This window comes from Microcaecilia unicolor, chromosome 4, assembly GCF_901765095.1.
Source record: "Microcaecilia unicolor chromosome 4, aMicUni1.1, whole genome shotgun sequence".
Lineage (NCBI taxonomy): Eukaryota > Metazoa > Chordata > Amphibia > Gymnophiona > Siphonopidae > Microcaecilia > Microcaecilia unicolor.
Window position 1 is genome coordinate 372,487,236 of NC_044034.1, and position 15,653 is coordinate 372,502,888.

Here is a 15,653-nt window from a genome sequence, read left to right on the forward strand (position 1 = left end):
TTTGGAGGCAGAAATAAATAATGGAGGATTAAGGAGAATGATTCCCTTAATCTCTCCAGCAAATCTCTGGTCAAAAGAAGCGCTTTTTAAAGAAATAAGGTAGTGGTGCCGGATGAGGTAGTTCACAAAGTGGAATCCCTAGACATATCAAACAGCCACCTGTAAGTAACCATGACCTTACCCAAGTACATAAGTACATAAGCACTGCCATGCTGGGAAAAGACCAAAGGTCCATCAAGCCCAGCACTCTGTCTCCGACAGCAGCCAATCCAGGCCCCAAGAACCTGGCAAAAACCCAGAATTTAATAACGATCAATGGACTTTTCCTTCAGGAATCTGTCCAGACCCCCTTTAAACTCAGCAAGGCCAGCTGCCATCACTACCTTCTCCGGCAATGAGTTCCAGAGTCTAACCACGCGCTGAGTAAAGAAAAACTTTCTCCAATTTGTTTTAAACCTACCACATTCTAATTTCATCTTGTGTCCCCTGGTTCTATTATTGTTAGAAAGCGTAAACAAACGCTTCACATCTGTCCGCTCTACCCCACTCATTATTTTGTAGACCTCTATCATATCACCCCTCAGCCGCCTTTTCTCCAGGCTAAAGAGTCCTAGCCGTCTTAACCTCTCCTCATAAGGTAGTCGTCCCATCCCTTTTATCATTTTCGTTGCCCTTCTCTGCACCTTCTCCAATTCCTTTATATCTTTTTTGAGATGAGGCGACCAGAACTGAACACAATACTCCAGGTGCGGTCGCACCATGGAGCGATACAACGGCATTATAACATTCTCGTGCTTGTTTTCCATCCCTTTTCTAATAATACTCAACATTCTGTTCGCCTTCTTAGCCGCCGCAGCACATTGAGCGAAAGATTTCAACGTTCTATCCACGATGACTCTCAGATCCCTTTCTCAGTTCGTAACTCCTAAAGCGGAACCTTGCATGACATAGCCGTAATGCGGGTTCCTCCTTCCCACGTGCATCACTTTGCACTTGTCAACGTTGAACTTCATCTGCCATTTGGCCGGCCAGTCCCCCAGTCTCACGAGGTCCTCTTGTAATCTTTCACACTCCTCCCGCGACGAGACGACCCTGGATAACTTTGTGTCATCTGCAAATTTAATTACCTCACTAGTTACTCCCATCTCAAGGTTATTTATAAATATGTTAAAAAGCAGTGGTCCCAGCAGAGACAACTGAGGGACCCCACTTTTCCCCTCATTGTGACATTGTCTGCCTGTTATCTCCTTTACCCAAGTACTCATTTGATGCAACATTTCCTTCAGGGAACTGTGATGGAGGGTTGGCACCTATAGGTGGGGTGTGATACTGGTCTGAGGTTATTGTCCTCTCCATGTTTTCACTACACCTATCCTATATAATAATTCTCACCTCCAACGTTCTATGCGTGTTGCTGCCTGTGTTTGTGACTTCTTCGGAGTTGGTCTGCTAGGCTCCGTAGCACAGGCTGACGTCAGCAAACGCATTGTGGTGTCAACATCAGAACCCAGGGTAAAAAAAAACCATGCCTTACAGCTTATCCAAACCCCCCCCACCTCCCAAACAGCTTGACAGCAACACAAAAAAAAGGCTCGAACCTGCCTGACGCCACTGACACGCTCAACAGCCGCCCCTCCCGAAACACCTGGGGGGGTGAAGCATGACCCCCCCCCCCCCTTGGCGCATCAACCCCCCCCCTCAGTGCATCACCCAAGCCCCCCTCTCCTCGAGTGCATTCTTGCCTGCCATGTGCACGCCACTGGGGGGGATGTCGGTTCTGCTGGTTCCCTGCTCCCTCTGCCCCGGAACAGGGAGCAGGGAACCAGCGGAACCGACACCCCCCCCCCCCCCCCCCCACCAGCGGCGTGCACCTGGGGCGGACCGCCCCCATCGCCCCATCCTTGCTACGCCACTGGTCAAGGGGAAGATGCTGGATAGAGGAGTAGAGAGGATAGGGAAGACAGGAGATACTGGATCAAGGAAGGATGGAAAGAAAGGAAATATGCTTGCTCAGGGAGAGAAGGGTAGATGGTAGACGTGGGAGTAGGGTGACAGAAGGGAAATGCTGAATTGGGATGGGGAAGAGGGAGGGAGGGGGGACCCTGAAACTCGGAGGGAGGGACCCTGAACCTCAGAGGGAGGGAGGGGACGACCCTGGAGCTAGGAGGGAGGGAGGGGATGACCCTGGCACTCGGAAGGAGAGAGGGAGGGGGGACGACCCTGGAACTGGGAGGGAGGGGGGCCCCTGGCACACACACTCTCTCACAGACACACTCGCACCTAGTCTCACTCTCTCTCTGTCACACACACACTCGCACATTCACTCTCTCTCACAAAGTCACTCATACACAATCCAAGGAAAACCTTGCTAGCGCCCGTTTCATTTGTGTCAGAAATGGGCCTTTTTTGCTAGTTGTCTTATAAACCCTTGTACACAACCCAGATATCCTGTGCCATGATACCTCATCCCGCGTTGTCCACGGCAAGCATGATGAGGGTATGAATGAGAAAAGGCGGCTGAGGGGAGATATGATAGAGGTCTATAAAATAATGAGTGGAGTTGAACGGGTAGATGTGAAGCGTCTGTTCACACTTTCCAAAAATACTAGGACTAGGGGGCATGCGATGAAGCTACAATGTAGGCATGGGAAAGGGACAAGGGTTTCCCTTTAAATGATAATCGGTGGGAAATTATGAAAAAACTGAAATGAGATTGAAGGGGGGCAGACTCAAGAAAAATGTCAGGAAGTATTTTTTCACATAGAGAGTAGTGGATGCTTGGAATGCCCTCCCGCGGGAGGTGGTGGAAATGAAAACAGTAACGGAATTCAAACATGCGTGGGATAAACATAAAGGAATCCTGTTCAGAAGGAATGGATCCTAAAGAGCTTAGCCGAGATCGGGTGGCAGAGCCGGTGGCAGGAGGCGGGGATGGTGCTGGGCAGACTTATACGGTCTGTGCCAGAGCCGGTGGTGGGAGACGGGACTGGTGGTTGGGAGGCGGGGATAGTGCTGGGCAGACTTATACGGTCTGTGCCAGAACCCGTGGTGGAAGGCGGGACTGGTGGTTGGGAGGCGGGGATAGTGCTGGGCAGACTTATACGGTCTGTGCCAGAACCGGTGGTGGGAGGGGGGGCTGGTGGTTGGGAGGTGGGGATAGTGCTGGGCAGACTTATACGGTCTGTGCCCTGAAAAGGACAGGTACAAATCAAGGTAAGGTATACACAAAAAGTAGCACATATGAGTTTATCTTGTTGGGCAGACTGGATGGACCGTGCATGTCTTTTTCTGCCGTCATCTACTATGTTACTAATAAAATAGTCTTTTCTACCTCCCTAGTAGAAAATGGTTATGTTATTACACCAATGATGATGTACACTAGAAGTTTGGATAAATTGTTCCCAGTGACTAACATCTTTTGATTATCTTCCCATTTGGTAGAATTAATGTGGATTTTGTTTATATTACAGTATCCGGATAAGGCCCTGTATACTCAGCTGTGTTTCTATCGTTACATTTATGATTGGGATTATGCATTGGAGAAAGTTGTTACTGAGCAAGAGAGAGGTAAGTTATAAATAATGATGCTGATTTTCAAGGCCGTAGAAGTATGTAGAACTAGGAAGAAAATTCTGCTTCCACCAGGAAATAGACAAAGAGAATCCGGAGGGCATGGAAATTTCAAATTCATCTAGTTAGGATAAGGGATGCAAGAGAGAGATCCTCTTACCTTTTAGAGTTCAAAGAGAGTGGAATCTTCTGTGAATCTTCTGCTCAAGAAACTAATGTCTGTATTGTCAAAAAGCTCATGTTTTATTGTAGTGCAGGATGGTATGTCACCTTAAGGAATGCACTGTTCTCTGTTTAAATCTTGTTTATTGACAGTCAAACAACACAGTGTCACAGCCATAGTGCCAGTAATACAATACATGACTTGTCAAACATTTTGAACAATTAAACATCTCCTGGTCTCTATCTCCTCTCCCCCATTCCCTCCCCTCCAGCTGAACAGTGCAACAATCACTTACTAAGGATCTTAAAGCCTAAAAATTCAGAAGATGTCTGCAAGTTCGGGGCAAGGTCCCTCCAGAAAGGTTCCCAAGTAGTTTGAAACTGCATTCCAGTAGTATGAGAGAGGTCACGAACTGCCATGCGTTGCATGCTCATCTACTTAATCATAAAGGTTCGCCACCGCTGTAAAGTCAGCCCTTCCGTATTCATCCATGTGAGAAGTATCAACTTAGAAACATGACAGCAGATGAAGACCAAATGGCCCATCCAGGCTGCCCATCCTCCGTAACCACTAACTCTTCCTTTTCCTAAGGGATCCCACATGCTTGTCCCACGCTTTCTTAAATTCTGACACAGTCCTTGTCTCCACAACCTCTACCAGGAGGCCATTCCACTCTTCCACCACCCTTTCCATGAATGAATACTTTCTTAGATTCCTCATAAGCCTATTTCCTCTTAACTTCATCGTATGCCCCCTCATTTCAGAGTTTTCCTTCATTTTAAAAAGGCTCACTTCCTGTACATTAAAGCCCCTGAGATATTTAAACGTCTCTCATATCTCCTCTCTTCCAGCGTATACATGTTGAGGTTCATAAGCCTGTCCCTATAGGTTTTATGTCCAAGACTGCTTAACAGTTTTGTAGCCGCCCTCTGGGCCGACTCCATCCTGTTCATATGTTTCCGTAGGTGTGGTCTCCAGAATTACACACACTACTCTAAATGGGGCCTCACCAAAGACTTATACAACATAGTAACATAGTAACATAGTAGATGATGGCAGAAAAAGACCTGCATGGTCCATCTAGTCTGCCCAACAAGATAAACTCATATGTGCTACTTCTTGTGTATACCTTACCTTGATTTGTATCTGCCATTTTCAGGACACAGACCATAGAAGTCTTGCCCAGAACTAGCCTCACCACCCAAACACCAGCCCCGCCTCCCAATCTCGGCTAAGCTCCTGAGGATCCATTCCTTCTGCACAGGATTCCTTTATGTTTATCCCACGCATGCTTGAATTCCATTACTGTTTTCATCTCCACCACCTCCCGCGGGAGGGCATTCCAAGTATCTACCACTCTCTCCGTGAAAAAATACTTCCTGACATTTTTCTTGAGTCTGCCCCCCTTCACTCTCATATCATGTCCTCTCGTTCTACCGCCCTCCCATCTCCGGAAAAAGTTTGTTTGCGGATTAATACCTTTCAAATATTTAAACGTCTGTATCATATCACCCCTGTTTCTCCTTTCCTCCAGGGTATACATGTTCGAATCTGATGGCTAAACTATCGGATCTTTTCACAGCGAACTATAAAGGGCTGGCTAGGGTTATCACTGCTGACTTGGATAGGTGGGAAGACTTGGAGCTTTCTTGGTTTGGCAGAATAGCTACAGTAAAGATGAATGTTCTGCCGCGCCTGTTGTATTTATTTCAAGCTCTCCCAATAATGATGCCCAGAAAATTCCTTGCGGCACTACAGGATTGTAACGTGCGCTTCATCTGGGCGGGCAGATTATAATAAAGCTTCCAGTTAATTCTAAAGTGTACATATACTCTCTGCCCATTTGCTATGGTCTATAATTATGTTTTTATGAAGAGAGACATTTGTGCTAATCAGTTATAGATAGGGTGGCTTTACTATTAGTCTAAATGAGGTAATTGCCTTGGCTGACAAATATTTGTAGGCACCAAAAAGTGCCTCCAAAATATCCCTGCAGCAGCAACTTTACTTGGCTCCCAGTCAGACCTCTCCCCCCCACCCCATCTTCCTTCTGTCCCTGCTGCTGCTTTCTGGGACCAATGGTAGCAAGAAAAAAACTGCCCCCCCCCCCCCCCAAACAGTCATTGAATAATGCACATCACTGATTTCTAGGTCTCACTTCAATATTTATGCTGAAGCCTGTTCCTAGGTAGGGCCTTAATGTCTGAAATTTGCTGTACAGGTCTTGAGTGACTTTTGTAGGGTTTCACATTACTTCAAATAATGCCCTGATACTGGAGGGGGTTTACTGAATACTTTTGGGAAATGCCTAGTCCTCCTCTGCAGTCATTGTTGGTGGAGAAGCTATAGTGTTTCTGTGGATTTAAAATATGTTTACACTGCCAGCTTGATGTTCTGGTATGCAGTGTTGGGGCAGATTCAATATTTTTTTTTTAGATTAGAGTCACAGGCTGCATATTTAAATTGCTATTATTTATGCTGACTATAACCTGTGGTCACAAACCATTTTTTCTTGGGGCAACTGCCTCACTGGTGTTCTGAGTGAGGGGTCCCTCTGCTACCTGAGGGCCAGATGCACTAAACTTAATGAGCCAGCAATGTGGTTTTTAAACTGGTTCTAGCAAATTTAGCGCGCAAGTAGTAAACCGGGACATGCACAAAAGGGTTCTCTGAGCTATTTTCCTGTCACGGTAGCAGCTAACGAAAATGGAATGCAAATGAGCTAATTACTATTATAATGTGAATGTGATACAATGCGATGCATTACCGTTTCCGATACAAGGGCACTATCATCTCTTTGTTCCTGCTGGTCATCCCTCTCCTTATGCACCCAAGCATCTTTTTGCCACTACACTCTGTCTCCTTCCGTTCAACCAATTTTTAACCGAGTCAGTTACTTTAGGTCCCATACTGAGGGTACTCAGTTTATTTAAGAGTCACCTGTGTGGAACCGTGTCAAAGGCTTTGCTGAAATCTAGGCACACCACATCTAGCACCCTCCCATGTCCAACTATTTGGTCACCCAGTCGAAGAACTTAATCAGATTTGTCTGGCACAACCTGCCTTTAATGAAGCCATGCTGCCTCTGGTCCTGCATTCCATTCAATTCAAGAAACCTCTCAATCTTCCATTTTAGAAGCTTTTCCATTAGTTTACTCACCACCAAGGTCAAGCTGTAATTCCCAACCTCCTCCTTACTTCCACTCTCGTGCAAAGGCACCACATCCGCCCTTCTCCAGTCCTCCGGGAGTACTCCAGACTCTAAGGAAGTATTTAAGAGGTCAGTCAGCGGAGCCACCAGAACTTCTCCGAGTTGGCTGAGCACCCTCGGATGTATCCCATCAGGTCCCATCTCTTTGTCTACCTTTAATTTAGCTAGCTCCTCACGAACACAGTCCGCTGAGAATGGGTCTTGGTCTACCATACATCCATCCCCATTTGCATCTGTTTTCTGCAGTCCTACCCTTGGCCTTTCTTCTGTGAACACAGAACAGAAATAATTGTTAAGCAGTTCCTTTCCCCTCAGCTTTGAGCCTCACAATGCTATTATGGCACTTCCTCCTGTCACTTACATATCTGAAAAAGTCTTATCCCCCAATTGTACCGTAGTAGCTATCTTTTCTTCCATTTGCCTCTTCGCTTTCTTGACAGCTTTTCCAGCTTCTCTTAGCTTATCCAGGTATTCTTGCCTGTCTTCTTTCTGAATCCGACTTATAACGTATGAAAACTAACCTCCTTCCCCTTACCTTTTCGGTTACTGAGAGAACCAGATCGGCTTTCTTTTTCTCTTTCCTTTATGTAATTATTAACATAAAGGTTAGTTGCCTTTAAAATAGCTCCCTTTTGTCTTGTTCACTGCTGTTCTATTTCCTTCAGCTATTCCCATCCTACTTTCCTTGAGGGATAAGATGGGAGGGCCTACACAACCAAATATTTGTAGAATGTAAAGTAAATAGGATGGTCCTTCTCAAGAAAGTTGTTAACCCTCTCAGAAGTGACTAGATGAATTGTAAATTCCAAAGAGCATAAAAGGTCTTTGAGGGATCCTGTTGTCCCAGTGTTTCTGGATGAAAAACAGTAAGTGTGTCCAAAAGGTCATGACAGCAAGGCAATGCCAAAACATATGCCCAAGTTGGCTTCAAGTGCCCAACATTTTGGGCAGCATCCTGTCGAGACCAGACACACTCTCCTAGCTCTCTTTGGGGAAATGTATAGATGTAACGCAAATTTATACAGAGTCTCTCTGTGCGATACGTTCATACATTATTTGTAGGTTCCTTGAATAAAAGCTTGCACCTGGGCTGCAGTGAATGTTATCCGCAAATATGCAGACCAAACGGCAGCCATCCAATTATAATCCACTTCCACTATGGTATCCTGAAGGTATCTATAATGAAAAGTTAACGGAACTCACTGCTGAGAGCCCAGAGTAAGGGCTTCAGACAATGTTTCTTGTTCGTCCTCCAACAGATCTGTCCACAGTAGAGAGCCTATTATAATTCTAGAGCTGTAGATATGCAGGTAAGGGTTATTTTCTCTGGAGCTCCACAAAGGTTTGTATTTTTCCTTCCTCTGTAAGGACCTGGAACAGGAATATTATTCCACATTGCACCCATAGTGTGAACACACTACAGCCTCGGCTGGGCTGAAAATCTGGATTACCGCAAATAGACAGGTAAGGTGTAGTAGTCACTGAGAAGTGATGTCTGTTGCACAACCATCACCAAAGTTGTCTATAGGTCTATAAATATGGGTAATGTTGGAAAGTTCCTGGAGCAGGCGGCCTCTCATATGAAGCAGGATGCTAAAATGCATTTGAGGGAACAACTGAGTTTCAAGACTTGGTATAGAAAAATAGAGTATATTACAAAACCAGTGGAAGGCACTGTTCTATAAGTTACAGCCCTTTTCAGACTGAATTCATATATAGGTGGCTGTGGTCAGGTCTAGTTAATTTGTATAGGATTGAAAACTGAATTTTTATCTGCTGTCTGTCTCACATGCACTTGCAGATTAGAGCGCAGTGAAGACAGCGCTCAGTACCCGAGATGGATAGGGAAAAATACTTCATTTAGATATGTTTCTGCTTCATGCCTTCCACTTTGTTATATCTATGTCAGTTCAAGGAAAATAGGCAGGCTCAACTGAGCTTTTTGTTGGCTCCTTTGTAGATCATTTGAGAGAATCTACGGTAGTGTGCCATCCTCTAGCTGTGTTATAAAGAGCAACCATGGTATCTATTTATAGCAGTCCAGCAATTATTTAATCCCATTTGAGATGTCCAGCTTGGGTCACAAGCAATTAACTAAATGTTTAAACGCACAAACTTGTTTCCTATCTCTGTTCCCTTATAGGTTAGGGACTGTGAAATGTTTGAATAAGTCATGGCCAAACGTCAAGTCTTTTTTGATAGAAAATAGAAAGATGTTGCTCATTTTTGACACACTTACTTATCTTAATGACATATATGTAGGATGTATGCATTTTGTAATGGTACTTTCCAAGAATATAAATCGTATCCTTTGACAACATTGAACTGCATGGTATTGTCACCTCGGTACTGGTCCACCGCTCGAGGTGTTGCCTCCTCCTTGCCCTGATCCGGGAATCACCTCCGCACTGCTAGTAATCCTCCTTGCTGGTATTCAAACACAGATCATGCTTCCTCTGCTGAGTTCACTCCCGCCTGAAGTCCGTCAATCAGTTCCAGGACTGGCGGGCTACTGAAAAAGATACTCCTCTTTGGGTAGCCAAAAGAAAACAGTTCCGTCTACTGGGACCCCCTGTGTCCGTTCTCCCCTTCCTCCCCCTTTGTCCTGCGGGACAGTAGTTCTTTTCCTCAGGTGGAGGCCGTCATCTACTTTTAGCAGATCACGCCTGCAAAGTTGTTTTAGGCCAGCAACCAGGTCTATCGGCTCCCTGGCTTCTCTCCAGCCAGGCTCCCAAGTGAACAATGCTTCTATACGGGTCCTGTTCCTGGCACAGGCCCCTTCAGTTCATTTCTCTCCCCCTTATAGAGTTCTAATCCAAAGTTCCGTTCTCAAGTTCAAATGCTATCTTGTTGCAAACTTTCCCGCTGCTGTATGAGTTCCCCTAGGTTCTAGCAGTTCCTTGTCAGCTAAACCTAGAGACCCACCTCCCTCATTTGTCAGCACTCACTCCTGACAACCACCCACACAGGGTTAGCACTCATACAGTCTGTTTTCCAGGACTTACTTTCCTTTGGTCCCCTCCTGGCCCCGAGCAAAAGCTGAGATATCCATCTCCTCTTGTTCCCCCTCTCCTTCTCCCTCTTGCCAGTCCATATGCTCAGCCCCTCCCTCCCCCAGCAGGTGTTCCTCATTCCCTTCCTCAGACTTCATTTCCCAATCAGCCTCCTCCCCCTTGCTTCTCTGAGAAGGCAAGTCCTCCACCTCCTGTTTCCTGCTCAACTCAGGCTTCTGGGACTTGTAGTTTCCCCTCTCTTCCCCCCCTTTACTTTGCGTGGCCTTCTGGGATCGGTAGTTTCTGTAGTCACCCTCTTTCCCCTCTTCCCCTCTACATGGAAGCAGGGCCCCTTTTCTCCCCTTCCGCTTCTGCTTATCAACCCATTCCTCACAGTATGTATTATGTTTCAACTTTTTTATTAATGGATCAATACATCACACACAGCCATTGCAGTAAATATACAACAAAAACATGTTGTCAGCCTCACGCTTCCAGCAAAGAGTAATATATTTAAACAGAAAACAGTACTTCCACCAACATTGTCCCCCTCCCCTCCTGTTCCTCCCTCCGACCCACCTACATTCCCACCCCCTCCCATGTCCTATCTAACTTCCCCCCACCTCCGTGTACCCTAGGGCTTGTGCTCTGATAGCCCTAGTGTACCCCCCCTCCCCCTGATGGAACTGTGTGTGCTTTAAGGGTGCTCCCAGGGGCTCTCTTTAATAACATGTTACACCTTATTGAGAAGCAGGCTTCGCCCTCTGGAACTCAATGACCTTAGATAGGGGTCCCAGATCTGTGTAAACCGCTCTAAGCGCTTCGGGCATGGTTCTGTTTATAGTTGATGTGATAATTCCTTCTCTGTCGTATTTAGGATGATAGAGCAAATATAGACTGCTACATAGGTAAAGGGAGCATGTTGTCCCTTTGAGAGGCATTAGAATGAAAGGCATTAGCATTCCATGTTTAATTTCCATCTTGAACACTTCCATTTTTTGGCCACCTTAGCAGATCATAACGTATCATATAGTTTTTGCCTCTTTCTGTATTTCGTTACTTATTAGTCAATTTTCTTTTCAAGCTCTGTATTTAAACCTGGCCTGTTGCACATACATAATATGTATTCCATTATTTATTTGTCTTGTCTTGTGAAAACTACCACTTTTTCATCTCAAGGTGATTTTAACAAAACTGATAAACGTGACAGTGAAGATAATACATACTTCAGGACCATAAAAATATGTCAGTTCTTTTCCAGAAATAAATGTTTGCCTATGAACATCCTTTTTCATAGTCACCTATAATTCAAACATAGAACTCCAGTATAGGAACCTCAGTCTTTAGCGGTGACATGTACTAATTTTTTCCCTTTACGTTTCAATTCCAGTTTGATTTCTTTATGTTGGCTTCTGATCAGATTTCCTAATCATTTTCAATTTTAGCTTTAACTCACAAGGTCTTTCATGAATTTCTGCCAGCTGCTGTGAGTAATCTGTCTTACATGTCACCCTGTTCTTAGCTAGTTGAACCAGCACCTCCCAAAAGATTTTATCCGAGCAAAAATCAAAAGGAATTCACCCAGAGGAATCTGAAGTTTTCTTTATTCAGGAGAGCACAGATTGACATTCCTGTTTAGTGAATATTTATTTTTAAATATTTTTTAGCTCACCCATCTGCAATGCTAGGTGAGATATAAGCCAAAGTAAGATATACTCAATACTTTACAGACCATGACAATAAAATTGTCCACTAAAAACTTCTCAGTAAAACCCCCAAAAAGAATTGTATCCCACTATCTCCAAACCAAGAACCAAACAAGTACGCTTTCACTAACTTCCTGAAATGCACCATATCACCCTCTAATCTAATGGTCTTCAGTAAAGCGTTTCATGGCATTAGCTCAACCACCGAGAAAGCTCCAGTCCAGGTCTGTGATAGATGATATCACTTTACCAAAGGCACACAACAGTCTCTCCCCACACGATCTCAAAGATCAAGTCAGTGTATAAGATGAAATAGCTGGGCATTTTGAACATATCACTCTAAGCGTATGAGCATTATATGAAGGGAAGGGGGAGGGGAAATGGGACTTGATATACCGCCTTTCTGAGGTTTTTGCAACTACATTCAAAGCGGTTTACGTATATTCAGGTACTTATATTGTACCAGGGGCAATGGAGGGTTAAGTGACTTGCCCAGAGTCACAAGGAGCTGCAGTCGGAATTGAACTCAGTTCCCCAGGATCAAAGTCCACTGCACTAACCACTAGGCTACTCCTCCTCCAACTACTTGTACTCTGATGTATAAGGTTTAAAATACTTACGTTAGTGTTCAAGGTGCTGCATGGGAATGCTCCTTTGTATCTGAAAGCAGATGTGTTATCCGAAGTCTCAAATGCTGCAGACTCTTCTAGGAGAACCAGAATGTAGATAACCCAGGGTCAGCCCCAACTGCATAACAGTAACATTTCCAAAATGTGTCCCCTCCTAAACCCATATTGATGCATGTTCCTCCATAAACTCTTGCAGTTTTCCCAAAGCAATCTTCTCTTGCGCAAGCTATCTGTCACCACAGGAATCCTGCAAGTTGTGGAGTAACATAGGGGCTGTTAGCTTACAAGTCCGCTCTACTCCCAACCACCTTAACCACCCCCAATGTTACAATACCAATATCCGACAAATTGAAAATTCTAGGAGTAACGCTAGACAACCATCTAACTCTTGATATTCACGCAACAGCCATGACAAAGAAGATGTTCAACATGATGTAGGTATTGAAAAGAGTAAAACCATTCCTCCCCCAAAAAGCGTTCCGCAATCTGGTACAATCCACAGTACTCACCCACGCTGACAACTGCAACAATATCTTCATTGGTTGCCAAGCCCAAATCCTAAAAAACTCCAAACCGCCCAAAACACGGCAGCCAGACTTATCTTTGGAAAATCACGGTTCGAAAGTGCAACACCCCTCTGTGAAAAACTCCACTGGCTCCCCATCAAGGAATGAATAAACTTCAGAGCCCAAACACTGATCCACAAGATCCTCCACGGAGAATCTCCAAGTTACATGACCACTCTAATCGACTTTCCAGCCAAGAACGGATCCAAATCTTCTCGAACATATCTCAACCTTCACCTGCCTAACTGCAAAGGTCTCAAATACAAAACCTACTATGCATCCAACTTCTCCGTCATAGGCAGCCAACTCTGGAACGCCATACCAAGATTCATCCACACAACAAACGAACATCTACACTTCCGAAAGCTGCTGAAAACACACCTCTTCAAACAAGCCTATCCAAACAACCCAACTTAATTTACGATCCAAATCCACACCACTAACACTATACATACCTCAATCTCCTCCCCTGTCCTGCTCTATACAATTGTATTCTCATTATGATACTTTTTATCCATACATTGTATTACCTGTATGATACTTTGTACTTACATTGTGTTATCTCTGTGACACTTTGTACTCATACATTGTAAGCCGCACTGAACCTGCTATCGAGCGGGAAAGAGCAGGGTATAAATGCTATAAATAAATTAATTAATTAAAGATCCCATTCTACTGAACAGAAACACACTGCTGTCTGCTGCAGAACTACAGTACAACCACACCAGTCCCAGATTTAGGTATAGGCAGTGGTAATAACACTCTGAAGCCTATAAAATATGTGGTACTGGAAGCAATTGTCTACATTGTCTATTGCTAAATTCAGGGCTGTTGAAGCCTTAAACTGTTCACCAATCTGAATGACCTTATTGTGAAACCAGTTGCCAAATGTCTAACACTCTGTCATGCTTTCACCTGCCAAATCTTTCACTGTGGCAAATAATTTTCAAGGGTAATTTAAGAACTCTCTCAATATTTGCTGTAAAATCAGATTTCTTTGCCTCATTCATTTTCTTTTTATACATCCAGGAATATCACATGCATCTCAAAAAAGATATAGTGGAATTAGAAAAGGTACAGAGAAGGGTGACAAAAATGATAAAGAGACAACTACAACTTCCCTATGAGGAAAGGCTGAAACAGCTTGGGCTCTTCAGCTTGGAGAAGAGACGGCTGAGGGGAGATATGAGGTCTAAAAATAATGAGTGGAGTGGAACAGGTAGACGTGAATTGCTTGTTTACTCTTTCCAAAAATACTAGGACTAGGAGGCATACAATGAAGCTACTAAGTAGTGAATTTAAAACAAATCGGAGAAATTATTTCTTCACTCAACGTGTAATTAAACTCTGAAATTTATTGCCAGAGAATGTGGTAAAAGCACAAGGTTTGGATAATTGTGCAAGACGTCAGACTTCAGAGAGCATTTTCCATCTCACAGATAGGCTGCAGAAAATACCTTCTCCTGCTTTAGACTTACTCCTGCCCACCCTACCCCTCTACCCACCCACCCCTAGAGTGACATATCTTATATAACCTCCCTATCAACCCACTCATTACTTTTACCTCACCCATTTCTATTCTTCTATCACCTCCCACTACTCCAACCAGAGTTACACCTAATCACACTGACCACCCTTCGACATCTTCAGTCCTTCTGTGACTGTTCTCTTGTGCTTGACTGCTTAAATATTTTAAATTTACTTTCTTTACTTTTTGTCTATTAGATTGTAAGCTCTTTGAGCAGGGACTGTCTTTCTTCTGTGTTTGTACAGCGCTGCGTACACTTTGTAGTGCTCTAGAAATGTTAAATAGTAGTAGTAGATAGACAACTCTGAGTTGTGCCTCATAAGCTCCTTCTCTTAGCAACCAAGCCAGTATTCTCTATCTCCAACAGGCGGGATAGCAGCTCCGGTGCGCTGGGGTGACTAGAAAATGACATGGGGATGGGGAGATGCGGTAAATCCGTGGTAAAAGAAAAGAATTAGGCCCGTTTACTGCAGGTGTGGGAGCAAAACTTTTAATCGCCCCACGGGAATGGTGAAAAACTTTGCTTCCTTGGTTAAAAAAAAAATTGCAGTTACCGCTCCCATGGATCCGGCGTGTTCGTGCTCATCTTCCTTCCTCCCTCCCTCCCACAGTAGCTCTTCCTTATGCAACAGCCAGCTGAGCTACTGGCTGCTGCATAAGAGAGCTACTGTGGTGGGAAGGGGGGAGGAAGACAAAAGTGCCGCACCCACAGAAGGGAGGGGGAGCACTGGAAGTGTGGAAGGGAGCTTCTGGATCCACACAGAAGGGGCACTGGAAATGAATGAGGAGGCTGCTGGACCCGAAGGGGAGCTAAAGAGAAGGGAGAAAGGTGCTAAATCATTGGTGAGAGGAAGAGCTGGCTAGAGGGAAGGGAGAGAGAGGCGTTGGGCATATGGAGGGAGCTAGGGGCAGGAAGAGAGGCACTGGACCTGTGGGAGGGGGGCTGCTGGAGAGAAAGGACAGAAGTGCTGGGTCTACAAGGAGGGAAGGGACATAGAGGAGCAATGCCAGACATAGGATGAGGTATAAGGATACAGAGGGAAGACTCTAGACATGGAAGAGAATAGAAACACAGAAGGGAGATGCTGGACTTGTGGCACAGGGACACACAGGAATGGTGGAGGGGATAGGGACATAGAGTGGTGGTGATGAATGCAGGGAGATGGACACAAAGAAGATCCTGGGCAGGGAAGTATATGGGACACAGAAGAGAGGTGCAGAACATGGGGAAAGATAGGTACACAGAGATGAAAGATGGATGGTAAGCATGGAGAAAGAAGAAATGTC

At 44.8% G+C, this 15,653-nt stretch overlaps 1 protein-coding gene across 2 annotated transcripts in view; it reads left to right on the forward strand.

Annotated features, from left to right (window-relative positions):
• Positions 1-15,653, forward strand: part of POLA1 (DNA polymerase alpha 1, catalytic subunit) — a 782,590-nt gene that overhangs the window by 607,189 nt on the left and 159,748 nt on the right. For both annotated transcript variants that reach the window (XM_030202369.1, XM_030202370.1), the window contains exon 36: positions 3,471-3,567. In XM_030202369.1, coding sequence (XP_030058229.1) covers positions 3,471-3,567 — 97 coding nt within the window. The remainder of the gene's footprint in view (positions 1-3,470; positions 3,568-15,653) is intronic.